This window comes from Solenopsis invicta, chromosome 16, assembly GCF_016802725.1.
Source record: "Solenopsis invicta isolate M01_SB chromosome 16, UNIL_Sinv_3.0, whole genome shotgun sequence".
Taxonomy (NCBI): Eukaryota; Metazoa; Arthropoda; class Insecta; order Hymenoptera; family Formicidae; genus Solenopsis; species Solenopsis invicta.
The window spans coordinates 9,747,687-9,762,886 of NC_052679.1; the positions used below are offsets into that span (position 1 = coordinate 9,747,687).

General features: G+C 33.7%; 1 protein-coding gene across 10 annotated transcripts in view; it reads left to right on the plus strand.

Moving 5' to 3' along the window:
• LOC105193606 (protein TANC2) overlaps nucleotides 1-15,200 on the plus strand; it is a 160,432-nt gene that overhangs the window by 15,910 nt on the left and 129,322 nt on the right. For 8 of the 10 annotated variants that reach the window (XM_039458190.1, XM_039458189.1, XM_039458177.1 and 5 more), the window contains exon 2: nucleotides 5,717-5,862. In XM_039458190.1, coding sequence (XP_039314124.1) covers nucleotides 5,766-5,862 — 97 coding nt within the window. In that variant the 5' untranslated portion in view covers nucleotides 5,717-5,765. Of the gene's footprint in view, nucleotides 1-1,939; nucleotides 2,044-5,716; nucleotides 5,863-15,200 lie in introns of those variants that run through there. The other 2 variants (XM_039458179.1, XM_039458180.1) reach the window with 2 other exon arrangements.

The following is a 15,200-nucleotide window of genomic DNA, read 5'->3' on the forward strand; positions in this document are numbered from 1 at the left end:
TTCTAGAAGAAATAATATATCATTGAAATTAACCTAAATAAATTGTCCGAGAATTTATCCAACAAATCCAATTACGCGGGTAATGATTAATCATTTGATTATCTGATATCGTTTGACGATAGCGCGTCCTATCACGCTATCGTGGATAAATATGTTAATTTATTTTCATGCGCAAGCATATCACACAAATTATAATATAAAAAAGATTTTTTCTTTCCGGCAAAAATTTGAAAGCGTTACGAGAGAGCTCCGTCGAAAGATCTCGCCGTCTTTTTCGTCTTCTTTGTTCTAAGTATATCTGAGACCCCCTGCAAACATAAAGGCGTGATCTTAACCACCATCTGGAGAGAAACTTCTGCATCCGTCGCATAGAGTATAAAATTCCTAAACATAAAGTATAGAAAAATAAGCATACGTACATGTTATTTGTAGATAAAATGATTATCTCTACGTTAAACGTTATATAATCAATCTTATCTTTATTTTTTTTTTATTTATTCGATATTTTACATATTTATATGTAAAGTGATTTAAGGTGATAATGTACTCTCTGAAAACATTAGTGAATTAGGTCACTCGCATTCGTAAACATTTATATAATATATAAATATCTAAGATCGCATTACACTGGATTAATGCACATTAAAAGCTGCTACGTATGAAATATCTAGATACAGTAGTAAAATACAATCAAATTTGACAATGAAATACATGCATATTCAATAGAATGAGGTGAATACCAATATCATTAGTATTGATTGCCATTACCTTCAAATATTTATATGATTTTATATTTAATTTCGCTAATTTCATATATAACAGCTTTTATTATACACTAAATTAATGCAAGTGACGGAATTTACTATAAGAAATTTCTGAAAACTTGTCTCTTCTCATATCGCAAATATTTCTTTCATGTCTTTAAAATAAGTCGCGCATGACACGCGAAACAAGATCTATTTACTGGATTGATAAGATTCTATTGACCGGTAGTAGAGAAGAAGCTATTATGGCTACTGTGAATATTACGGCTATCTCTATTATCTCCATAATTAGATAATGAATTCCAACAATTGCTTATGGAATTATTTTTTAGTAGCCCGTCATTTTTTAACTAATATGCTAGTACACAATAACTGACAAAAGGCATTTTTATTCATAAGCACTTCTAATCTTTAAGGTACATTTTAGTACTTAATTACACATACTTCCTCATTGTTTTTAAACGTATTTTCGCGTATTTTCACACGTGTTTGTACATTTGTGTATTTTTTTGTTATTTATAATAACTTTTTATTCGGTACATTTACTCGATTTCGAGTTGTGAACAGTTAAACAATAACATGGGATTTTGTTATGTAAATCATTTTTTTAGCGTAATTTTCGTATTGAAATTTTTCTTCAATATTAATTCATTGAAAAAAAATTTCAATATAAAAATTTCGCTGAAAAAATCGTATACATAACAATTGTTACTCTAGATAGCGGTATCCAGAAACATTATTAAAAATATATTTTAATGTTTGGTGTTAAACAGGAATAAAATGATATCTAAAATTTTTAAACGCAGAAAAATTAAAAATGTGTAATATTTGTAACAAAATACTGTGTGTTTTTCTAACTAAACCAATTTTTTTCAATTATTTTTGGGCTAGCCACTACTTTTTTACTTCCATGGATTATGCAGTGCGTAACTTTTTTATAAATCACATTTTAATTAATAAATATTTTATTACTCTGAATCTAGAATCTGTTAAGCAACATTTTGATGAACATAATCGTTTAAGTTCTAATATAAAATACTGATTATAAACAAAGTTATTCAACGAAAATAAAAATGGGTGCCATATTACCCTCTTCTTATCTATTCATTCTCGCATTCTGATGCGACGCATTCTCAGAGACGATTTCATCTTTCCTTAGGTGATAAAATTCCAGAAGAATGACGGCGCGGCTGTCTACCGGTATGTCGAGACGGCCGATGTTCGTGCCTCTCAAAATAACTGCCGCGTATCTTGAAGCCGAAATTCGAGCAGGAACAACGTATGTAGGCATGTAGTTACTATGGAACTAAGAAAATTAAAAAAAAAATATATATATATATATTTACGTTGTTGCGTCAAACGGCATTAAGGGAAATTTTTTGCGATTTTACAAATTATCGATTGTTTAACATTAGATTTTCGTAGGAGATTCTCAAGCGAAAAATAAAAAAATTGATTGGTCAATATTAATTAGAATAATTAAATCTATTTGCTATAACTGATCGACTCTTTTTCAATAAGAAAATTAAATTAGGATAAAAGTGGAGAACAAGTCTAGAATTGACTAGCGGAATTAGGATGATTCAATTAAATTCTTTCCTAAATATATATATACGCGCTATCGATATTTCTATCTGTTAATTTAAATCGTAAATCTACGGTTAAAAATGTTTCTTAAGCGTGAAAGAGTGGCAGGCATGGATATTCTACATGAAACCGAGGCTAGACGTTTCCATCTAAGGTAGATATTTTGAGTATATGGGCAAACAACGCAATATGCACACATGTCAAGCGTACCACGTGTAAAATCCGTATGATTATTTAGAAGAGAATCAAATAAACTATGGAGTTAGTAAAATCATATAAACATTTTATATTTTTTGCATATTCAATAATTCTATATTATTCACATTTTATATTTTTATCAAATTGAACAAGCATCGCATTCAATTTTTATGAAACTAACATAAAAATATGTATATTTGTTTTTTGTACAAGTATAACGCAAATAAACGTGTAAAATTATAAAACATGCGGCGCTAAAGATATTTCTATTTAACTTTTTTTTATTTAAGAAATATTTAGTACGTGAAATGATGAAATCATACTGATCCATCCTGTATTTCGTATAGGATAATTATCTCGAGCTAGATTTTTATTTGAAAACTGGTTGATGAAATTATACGATGTCGTATCGCGTAACGGTATTAGCGTCAAGTTGATTTGTTTGCATAGCACTGTATAACGTTACATAGCATACAGTAATTTAAATTTATAACAGTACTATTCAACACGCATAATTTATATTTACTTGATTTTATAAAGACAATTTATTTATACTATTTATAAAGATTCAATAAACAATTCTAGGGATATAAATGGTAAATAGTCCACAATCAGTTTTCATACAGTCAGAAATTTTTCAGATAACTTAATGACAAATATTTTAACAGTAAAATATTTTTCAAAAATTGCAAAATACGTCTACATATTTCAACAGCTTCAGAATAGCAAATTTTGCACTTGAAATTTTATAGAAAAGTTGCTGAAGAGTCAATTAAAAAATTGACAAAACAATTTCCTGCAATATTACTAAAATAATTAAATTATTCCGAAAGATTACTAAAATAATTAAATTATTCCGAAAAAATATAATTTTTCCACATTTTAATAACGAAAACGATTATGTCAATTGAAAGCATTATCTCGGCCAGGATGATGCTTGTAAGCATTAAAAATTATTAAATTGATTAGCAATATAATTTTTGTGATATGCATTTCTGAGTTTTTCTTAAATACTGTGTTTTAAATTCGGCAAAGTATGCAACGCGCAGTTTAGAAAATCTGGTAAATATTTGTAAATCCTCTTAGAAAACTATTGAGCATTAAGATCTGTTTTTGACTAGCCATTCTCGTTAAAATTTGTTATCTTCTATTATTACCATAATTTCAGTTCGGAAATATTTTACAAAAGAATAGAATAATTTCTACAACTTTTTCAAGACTCGAGATTTTCGAGAATCTCTCGTTTAAAATTTTCGAATTTTTATGGCATCCCTACCTAACAAAATTTGTCTATCAGGAAACTAATTCGTACAGAATTTTACATATTTTTACGAAATTCTGTCGCACAAAAGTATTCAACTATCCTAGTATTGTGTATTTTTTTGCATTTGCGCGTTTTTTGATATTGAAATTTGTTCTAATTCATAGAAACTTTTCCGTCAGTTTACAGTATAAAATATTTGTGATAAGTAAAAATAAATGTTTATAGTAGTATTTATTTTTTATTTATTGCAAATATGAAGATTGTTTATATTTTAATACTATGTTAAATATTGATGCAATTATTATGATGTGAAAACCAAGATGTGTATTTTTACAAAATTTACAAAAGTTTATCCTAGTATTGCGTATTTTTCGTATTTGCGCATTATTTAACATGGAAATTTGTCCTAATTCGTAGAAATTTTTCCGCCTGGGAAAAATCATTCTTACGTCGAATCTGAGACAAATAAAAATGTCTGTCCTAAAAAAGATGTTGGAATATTTATAATTAACTTATAAAAATGCAGGACAAAGTTACTAGAAATATCGAAGATTTATTATTTCTAATATAATAAAAAAATTGTATATCAGTCGTGACGATAAAAATATACACACATATTAGTTTATTTTCAAAATAAAGAAGATACATATGTGTATTTTCTTACCGTACAACTGATATTTGAATTTTTTATTCGAAATAAAAAACCATTGTTATTTTGTATTGACATGTATTTGTATTTCTATATGTTAATTAAAATATTGTACATATATTTCACATGAGATAAATGTGTTGTGAATAAAATCAAAATGAAAATTGCAGCAACTGCACCAAAATATTTCCATATTTTAGGAACGTTTTCGTGAAACAAATCGGACATTTCGATGTTGCTGTATCCTTGCAGAGACGTTGCAAAAATATTATACAACGTAACTGTAACAGTTTAAATATTTCACCGTTATATTCATGCAATATTGCATGTTATCGTAGTTGTAGATATAAGTTGCTGAAAGATTATTGAAAAATTCTTCAACCTTATTGAAATATTATCAAATTGAAGTGGCTGAATCGTTTTTAAAATATTGACATAATTTTTTGAATGTACCTAATAAAAAACCTTAATTCTTCAATTTAAATTACTTTAGAAATATTTAAATTTATTATAATCAGAATTTGAATTGCAAATACAAAGAAGTTATAAATTATGACATATATAAGCTATAAAATATGTTATACTTGGTACATTTATTGCACACTTTTATTTAATATTTGTAATTTGATTAGTATGATAAATGTAGATATTATTTATAAAATATTTAATACCACGAATGTATATTTACTATATGAGACACATTTAAGAAACATTTCAATTTGCAAAATTTTGCAAAATATTTTCAGAATTGTTACATATAAAATGTAAAAGGTTAAAATCTTTTCAAACTTCGACAATCTGAGTAATGTTTTGTAGTAGCTAAATACAATCGTGTATTATCGTTTGATTGATATTTATACATTGTATAATACGCGAGACACGCTGTGAAGAAAATGTCGCGGAAATCCCCACACTTCCTATATTTGGTGCTCCGAGTCATTCTGTAGTCACGCGAGAGTCTAAAATTTTATTTTACACGATGTATGCTGCTTTTGCTTCAAACGCTCGGACTCAAATTCTTTCTTTTTGCACCATATTCCATTGTCATATACATATACACATATTATTTACGAGAACTTTTTCAATCTTATTCTAAAGAAATATTTTATTTTGTTTTAAAGAAATTAAAATTCCTCGTATCCTATATAAAAAGAAATTAGGAAAGAAACAAAATTATTCTCATAGCAAATTCAATAAAATCCGGTCTTTCAAGTTGCATTAACGCAAGTAACATAACTGTACTTTATATTTCAGCTCGAATGCACTGTAAAACAAGAGGCTTATTATATTGAGGTGAGACAGTATGAGATCTAGAGAGTCTATCGTGTATACCCCAATATCCCTTGGACCCGACACTGATGATGAAGAGACGTTGGTCAACGAGGAAGTCTACAAAAATGGTGATTATTAAAAAATCTATGTAAAAAACTTTTGTATTAGGAAATTTTCAATATTTATGATCTCTTTATTCGCCATTTAAGAGAATGCTGGTGTCGTCATGCAGTTTTACTAATTAAATTCGTCTTGCACAAATATTTACAGTAAATACAATTTACGAAACATTCACACATACCCATGTACTACTTCATCGAAATCTCACATACACATATACACAATTTGTCAAACATATTTTCTTAAATTAGGCTACTAAATTTAATTCTAAAACTATAATTTTAACCCTTTTAAGCCTGAATTTAATTCTCTTAAAAAAATCTTTTTCTGTTTATTATTGTTGTTAATAATGTAGAACGGGTATTTGCTTTTTTACTAATTTTCCTATTAATGATTTTGGAGAAATCAAAGTGTTGTTATTGTTCAAATATCGATTAGCTTGATATCTGGATAAATCTGAAGATTGCTTTAGGGATGGGTGCGAAAGGGTTAACATTATTCATTTATTGCTTTACATCTGACTCTGCTTTTATTTCTTATAAGTAAGCTGCACAATTTTATCACAAAATGAATATTTCAGTGAATTGATAGCTTTGATCTCCATTTTAAAATAAAAGTCAATAAGAAAATCTATAATCTTTTCCTGTTTTTGGCAAAAAATTGACCAAAGTCATATATATTAACAGTGTATTTTAATTGTTTAAAAGAAATTATAATTCTATAAAACCAGAGATAGAAATTATTCGAATAAAGAATAATGAATAACGAATAAAGTTTTATTTATGAATAACGAATAATTTTTTATTAAATAAAAATTTATTTGTCTATCTTGAATAAAAATATTTTTGAATAAAATTTTATTTATGATTAAAAAATAATTTTATTTGAATAAAAATTTTGTCGAGTTAGCCAAAACACCCGTCCCGGAGATTCGGGAGGTCCCAGGTACTAACCCTGGCTGAAGTGTTATTTTTTGCAACAAATTCTTTACAATTTTTTCAGGAAGAGAAGGGTTTTAATATTTAAATGCGAGTGAGCATCATGTATTATTAAATTAATTTCAATTCAATAAACGTGATATTACTAATTCTTATTCAACTTAGAACTGTATTACAACCGAAAAAGTAATTCGGCGCGAAGTATGGTAGATGTGAAAAAATACATAAAATTACACGAATAAATATAAGCACTAAGATCTAACTACGACCGTTATAGATATTCTCGTTTAATTTGTGTTTTTATATTATCGGTCAAATATTTGTCTAATTTAAGAATTGATTTGTCTATCTCAAATAAAAATATTTTTGAATAAAATTTTTATTTAAATAAAAATTTATTTATTATTCGTAAAGAAAATCTTATTCATTATTCATTATTTACATAATACAAATAAAAATTATAAATAAAATTTTATTTAAATTAGTAATTTAAATTATTGTTTTTTATTTATTTTATTACTTATTTTATTTACTCTTTAATTTTATTATTTAACTTATTTTTTTAATTATTTTATTATTTACTGGAGCTGTGCTACGCCACGCTGTGGCTCAGTCTAGTTAAATGGAAAAGTAAGAAAAAAGAAAGCGCGATATACAATTTTTGTGGGTATATAATTTTTATATAAAAACACGCGCGTGTATTTGAATGCAACGTTGTGTCAAAATTTCAAAGCATTTGTAGAAGAACTTTCGGAGATTTAAGATTTTAAACAAACAAACATTTATACAATTTTATTTATATATTGTAGATTTATTTACTTTTTATATTTTATTTTATTTTATTAATGATTTTATTATGTTTTTAATAACTATAACCACAAATGTATCTCTAAATTAAAAGTAAAAATTTGACTTTTGTGGCATTTCTATAAATTTATTTGCACTTTTAAATTGGCCGTATAAAGCCGATAAAAATGAGGTAAGAATATAAAACTATTATCAAATATTTTATTCCTTTTTAATCTTTTATTGGATATAATAGTAACAATAAAAAAAGAAATTAATATGCAGATAATGATAGAAGAAAAAATAATGCTATTAAAACAGAATACAAATAAAAATAATGCAAATAAAGAATAATGCGAATAATGAATAACGCGCATAATAAATAATAGTCAATAATATGAATAATGAATAATGCAAATAATAAATAATGCGAATAATGAATAAAACGAATAATAAACAATATCTATAATACAAATTACGAATAACGCGAATAATTGCCAATAATACGAATAATGAATAATATAAATCATGAATAATACAAATGACAAATGATGCGAATAACCAATAAAATTTTATTTAAATAATCATGTAAATAAAAAATTATTCAAATAATGCCTAACTCTGTATAAAACCAACATAAAGTGTAATTTGAAATACGAAATAATATTTTCATTAGTAATACAGATAACTCCAAAATCGCCTTAACAAGACATATGTACATATCCCTAACGGGACAAAAATATTCTGAGAATATTGTAAAAATATCATAATAGTATATAGGTATAAGGTACTTTATTCCTTGCGGAGTACACTGCCGACCTCCGCTCCGCTTACAAAATTTAAACATTTTATTCCTCGCATCCTATACAACACATGAGAGAGAGAGAAAGATCACTCATCCATTCATACATCCACACTCATTCTTCGGACCTCCGTTTCCGCCGCATTTTCCTCTCTTCCTTCCACACTCTCATTTACACCCAATCACCCTCCGCCCTCCCTCATCTCCTCTAATCTCCTCATCCAAATCTCTCCCTCCCCGTCTTCTCCCAAGACCTCATCCACCATCTCCTGCCATCCTTTTTCAACCCCCCAATTCGTGCATTCCTCCCATACGTGCTCCCAAGTTTCCATTCCCCCTCCACATATCCTACACTTCCTTTCTTCATCCCCTTCCCAATATCTATTTCCCATCATCCCGTCTCCTAACCTAAATTTTGCCACTCTCTGCCATCTTTGTTCCTTCCATCCCTTCTTTAGGTACTCTGGCAACCCCTTACCTTTCACCCTACCATACCATATATTATATCTAGAGCCCCTAATTTTCTCCCATCTTTCCTCCTCCTGCCACCTACTCTCTCTTGCCACTACCTCTTCCCCCCTCAGCTCTCCCCTCTCTCTCATCTTTTCTATCTCAGTTAGGTTCCAGTTCTTCTTCTCATAAAAATCTCTTCTTTCTTCTTCCCATTTACCCACCACTTTTCCTACTTTCGCCCTGTCTCTCATTTCCTTCAAACACAACCTCGCCAGCTCTCCTCCCCCTCCCTCTCCTAGTTTCTTTTTGTAACTCCATGCCCCCCCCCCTCAACTTTTTTCTCTGCATTTCCTCCCTCACCATATATCCCGGCGTGTACCTCCCAACCCCCAAAATCCATTTCAAGAACCTGTCCTGTATCCTCTCTACCTTCTCTCTTTCTTTCCAGCCCCATATCTCCACTCCATATCCCATTACCGTTCAAACCAATCTATCAAATAACCATATCCTTCCCGACCAATCCTTTTCAAACTTCCTCTTTCCTATCCCCTACACTTCTTTCATCACTATCGCTCCCTTGTTAACTCTCTCCTCAAACTGTTCTTTCTGACCTCCATTTGCCATCATTACATACCCTAGATATTTGTATTTTCTCACCTCTTCTATCTCTCTTCCTTTCCATTTCCACACCATCTTTTTCTGTCTCCCGCCCCCCTTCTACACCTCATTATTTTCGGCTTTTCTATATTGACCTCTAATCCCTTCCGTTCTATGTAACTTTCTAGTGCCTTAATCATCCTTTTCATCCCTGTCTCCTCCTCTGCAACCACTGCCACATCATCTGCATACGCTAACGAGTATATTTTCCTTCCCTTTACCCTCACACCCCCCCCATCCCTCCCTCTCTAACTCCAAATCCGCCAGCAACAGCGTGAATAAGCATGGGTTCAGAGGGCACCCCTGTCTTATTCCTTTCCCCGTCCAAAAGTTTTCCCCTATCTTATCTCCCACCCTCACTCTACTTATGGTCTCCTTCAGTACCTCCTCGCACCTCACGACCAAGCTTTCTCTAACTCCCCTCTCCCTCATCATCTGTATGAGGATTTCCCTATCCACCGAGTCAAACGCAGCTTTCAGATCTACAAATAGCACTACTATCTTGCCTTTTTTTACTGCCAGCCTCTTATTTATCATATAATTTAGCACGTAAATCTGATCAATTGTGCCTACCCCTCTCCTAAACGCCGTTTGACTTGGTGGGAGTATCCTCTTCCTCTCCACCTCTTCCCTCAATCTCTTCGCAAGTACCGTTGCGTACACCTTGCATGCCGTTTGCGTTAACGTGATCCCTCTATATTCTTTAACCCTCTCCCGTTCCCCTTTTTTCACTATCGGCACTACCACCCCCTCCCTCCACTCCTCCGGCCACCCCTCTCCTCTCCACACTCTGTTACATATTTCCCACAGCCATTCCTTTATTTCTTTTCCCCCATATTTCCATACTTCATTTACGATACAATCCCCTCCCGCCGCTTTTTCCTCCTTTAGTTTACTTACCGCCCTTGCTATTTCTTCCCTACTGATATCATCTTTCACCACTCCTTCTCTTCCCCTCACCTCCTCTCTCACCCTCCACTCTACTCCCCCCAACACTTTTCTAAAGTGTCTGTCCCATTCCCTCATTTTGATCCTTTTCGTGACTCTCTTTCTCTTTCTCCTCCCCCTGTTTACTACCCTCCATACATCCCCTTCCGTTCTTACACCTTCCAATTCTTTCTCTTTCCCTTCTTTTCCTTTCCTTACAATATTCTCTGTATCTCTTCCTCATCTCCTTATATTTCTCCCCATTCCCTCCTCTTTTCTTCCACTTTTTAAACTCTTCCCTTACTTCTCTTTTCATACTCCTACATTCTATATCCCACCATCTTCTCCGCACCTTTTTCTCTTCTTTCTCTACTCTTTTCAATGCTCCTTCCACTCTCTTTTTCAATTTCCTCCAACCCTCCTCAACCACCTCCAAAACACTATCCCTCTTGTCCATGTATTCCTCAAATTTCTTCCTTCCCTCTTCCGTCCACACCCCTCTTCTTTCTCTTCCTTTTCTTTTCCCAATCCTTTCTTCCCCCCTTCCTTCCCCCTTCACGTACACAGTTAATGGCTGATGATCCGAATCCACCCAGTCCTCCACCTTCATCTTTACCACTTTCCCTCTCGTATCCTCATTTCCGATTACGTAGTCAATTACAGTCCCCCCCTTCCCTCCAGTATACGTCCATTCTCCCTCCTCATCTTCCTTTATGCATCCGTTCAGAATTGACCATCTTAATTCCTTTAAAAAACCACACAATTTCTTTCCCTCTCCATTCATCTTTCCATCTTTTAAATTTCTCTCTCTTTCCCCTACCCCTCCTTCTTCCTCCGCTCCTATACCTCCCCCCTCTCTACCCGTTCTCGCATTAAAATCCCCCCCTATTAATACACTTAGCCCCTCCTCTCTCTCCTCCATTTACTCTCTTAACTTTTAAATGGCCGGCATTGGACCTATTATAATTCCCTTAGAAAATTCCCGAAATACGAGGTGTGTTCAAAAAGTATCGCGAATTTTGTGTTTTTTCAAAAATTATTTATTTATTCATGAATATCTATTTTGTCCCCTTCAAAGTAATCCCTATGAGATATTATACACTTGTGCCAACGGTTTTTCCAATCTTCGAAGCACTTCAAAAAATCATTTTTTTTTATCTTGTTCAGCTCCTCCTTCGATGCCGTCTTTATCTCGTCAAGCGTAGCGTAACGTCGTCCTTTCATGGGCCTCTTCAGTTTAGGGAACAAGAAAAAGTCACAGGGGGCCAGATCTGGGGAATACGGTGGCTGCGGCATCATTAGTGTGTTGTTTTTGGCCAAAAAGTCGCGCACAAGCAACGATGTGTGAGCAGGGGCGTTATCGTGGTGCAAAAGCCAATTTTTGTTCTTCCACAAATCCGGGCGTTTCTGGCGGATTGCTTCGCGCAAATTGCGCATAACTTGCAGGTAATATTCCTTATTGACCGTTCTACCCTGTGGCAAGAACTCATGATGCACCACGCCCCTGCAATCGAAGAAAACTGTCAGCAAAACTTTCACATTCGACCGAACTTGGCGCGCTTTTTTCGGTCTTGGTTCGTGCGGCAGCTTCCATTGAGATGATTGAGCTTTGGTTTCCACGTCATAACCATAAACCCACGATTCGCCACCAGTTATGACCCTCTGGAGCAAATTTGGGTCGACGCGGACAGAGTCCAACATCTCATTAGCAATGTTCATGCGATGCTGTTTTTGGTCGCAATTGAGCAATTTTGGTACGAATTTCGCGGCGACCCGTCTCATGCCCAAATCATTGATAAAAATCGAATGGCACGAGCCAATCGATATGTTTAGGTCCTCAGCAACTTCTCTAACGGTGATTCGACGATTGGCCAATACCATTTTCTCCACTTCATTAATTTTTTCGTCTGTTGTTGAAGTGCTCGGGCGTCCGGCACGCTCTTCGTCGTTCACATCTTCTCGGCCTTCTGAGAACATTTTGTACCACCGATAAACGTTGCTTCGGTCCAAGGTAGCTTCTCCGTATGCCACAGTCAACATTCGGAATGCATCCGCGCACTTAATTTCGTTTTTCACACAAAATTTGATACAGGTTCTTTGATCTATTTTTTTGAATAGGTAAAAATCGAAGACGATCCAAAACACGTGCAAGCAAAGCAACTGTCAACAATTAAGTGAACATTCAAAATGGCCGAGCTTGTCGGCATAAGTGAGAGACATGAGTACCAACATAACGCCACAAAAAGATCGAAATTCGAATATACGTAACCCGCGAAAATTCAAAATTCGCGATACTTTTTGTACACACCTCGTATTGTACTTATATCTTCGATACAACCTATATAATAGGGAGTCCTTCGTAGCGTCTATATTTAGACTTTCCGGCCGTCTAAAGGTTAATTGTCTCGTTTTTTCCTGTAGATCCCCATTCACATATACACCCACTAGTTTCCATTATTCTCCCTCTAAGTTGACTTTACTCACCTGTAATCCCACCTCTCTCCTTTCCCTATTCTCTTTTCCTTTTTCTATCCCATCTTTAATCCCCATAATCATTCCCTACATTGTCCTCCCTTTTTTGCTCTTTCTTGCCGCTTCTTGCACCTCCCAAATGTATCCCTTCGGTAACCATCTTTTCACCCTCTCACATCCTTTCTTCTGTAACCATGTCTCACTCAAAAACATCACATCCCATTCCTTCAATTTCTCCCTAAAGTCCTCCTCTTTATTTTCCGTACCTGCCACGTTCCAAAAACCTATTTTGTATTCTTTACTGTCCTTCCTTTTTCTATTCCTCCTTCTATCATATTTTCCATTTCCCTTATTCCCATCCTTCTCCCTCTCTCCTACCCCACCCCCCTACTAAAAAAACCTCTTTCCCTTTATCCTCCTTTCCCCCCTCTCTTCCTCTCTTACATCTCTTCCCCTCTATACCCTTAATTGATCTTTGATCTCCCCCATATCCACAATTTATCCTCGATCCACATTTTCATATATCCTATTCTTACCTTCTTTCCTTTTCTTCTATTCCTTTCTGCTTCCCTCTTTATCCACCACTCTACCCTTCTCTCTTTTTTCGTCAAGTCGTCCACGATCCACTCCTTCCTATCCTTCAGCTTTATTTTTCCCTTCATTACATCAATTTTCTCCCTCACACTCGCTAATCTCACCCATACCATGACCCCTCCTCCCTTATCTTTATCTTTATTCCCTATCTTCCTCACCCCTTCCACTCTCGCTACCACACCCGTTGCCTCCACTATCTTTTCAATCTCTCTTTTTAATTTTTTCTTTCCCTCCTCCTTTACTCTTACCCCCTTTATAATTATATTCCTTTTCCTCTTCTCCCTTTCCCTCTTTTCCCTTTCTAATTCTAGTCTCCTCATCCTTTCTTCTAGTTCTTTCATTTCACTCTTTCCTCTTATCTGCATCTGCTCTATCTCTTCCCCTTTATCCTTTTCCCTTCCTCCTGTCACCTTCTCCACCCTTCCCCTACCTTTCTCTATATCCTCCACTCTTCTCTCCAAATTGTCTACTCTTTTCCTCTTTTCCTCCATCCATTCTCTCATCTCTTCTTTACCGTCCCTCAATTCTCTCAATTTACTTTTTATTTCTTTAAAATCTTCCCTCACCTTCCTTAATATCTCTCTTAGCCCTCCTTCTTCTTGTCTTACCGGCGATCTCTTTACCTTATTGCACCTCTTAAAGATTTCTCTCTCCTCTACTCTAGTCTCCTCCCCCTGTTCACCCTTCCTTTTCTCTCCTCTCTTCAACAATTCTAGCAGCGGCGCACTGTTTGATCTTTCCCTCATTAGACTTTCTGCCTTGCTCGGCCTTCTTACTCTTCTCTTTTCCTCTCCATTGCCCTCCACTTCCTTTTCCTTTTCTTTCCCTCCCTTCTTTCTTTCCTCCATCTTGTCTTTCTTCTAACCTGCCAACTTTTCCTATTTAAAAATTTTATTTACTTGCAGCCGGGTTAATTTTTTTTTTTGAAATATGTAAATAGAATGTAAATGAGAATTTTTTTTTTTTAATTAAATAATCTACTTTTTGCAGTTCTAAAAGGTATTTAGTAAAAAAATGACTCTTTTTATATTTAAGATGATCACACTTTTAATCTAAGAAAACAATTCAATTAAGTTTATAAAATGTAAAAATACTAAATTATATACTAAGATAATATAGTGGTTACTCAGGAGTTACTCCAATTCAAAATTTCCCGCGATTGCACTTATTCTCTCCTGCTATGCTTCTCACCGCCCGATGTCGCTACCCTCCCTCTTTTCTGCTTCCTCTCTATTCTCTATACCTGCTCTTCCGTCTAACCTCCAAATCCCATCCTAACGCTACTATCACTCTTGTCTCACTATTCCCTTACCCCTGCCCTATTCCTTATTCTTCCAACTCCACCTGCTACTTCTTCGTCCCCTCACCCCTCACACTCCAATCCTGCTCTTCTTCTTCTCAAAAAAATAATCTCACCAACACACCTTACAAGCACACGACTATCACTCTCGCTACCGGAAACGGAAGTCTTCATAACAGTAGATTACTGATATTTTTGAAACATTTAATACACGTTCTATGATATGCTTCGTATATGTAGTGCAACTTCCTATCAGCGTCCTACCTTGATTTGGAGCATGTCTTGCAAAATGTTCTTAACATATACTCATCATACATAACTACATACATGTATAACATCTATAAAACTCATAATATTATACAGAATCTTTATGTTTTCCCGAGAAAGTATATTTGCGTAACATTTAAAAAAACATTT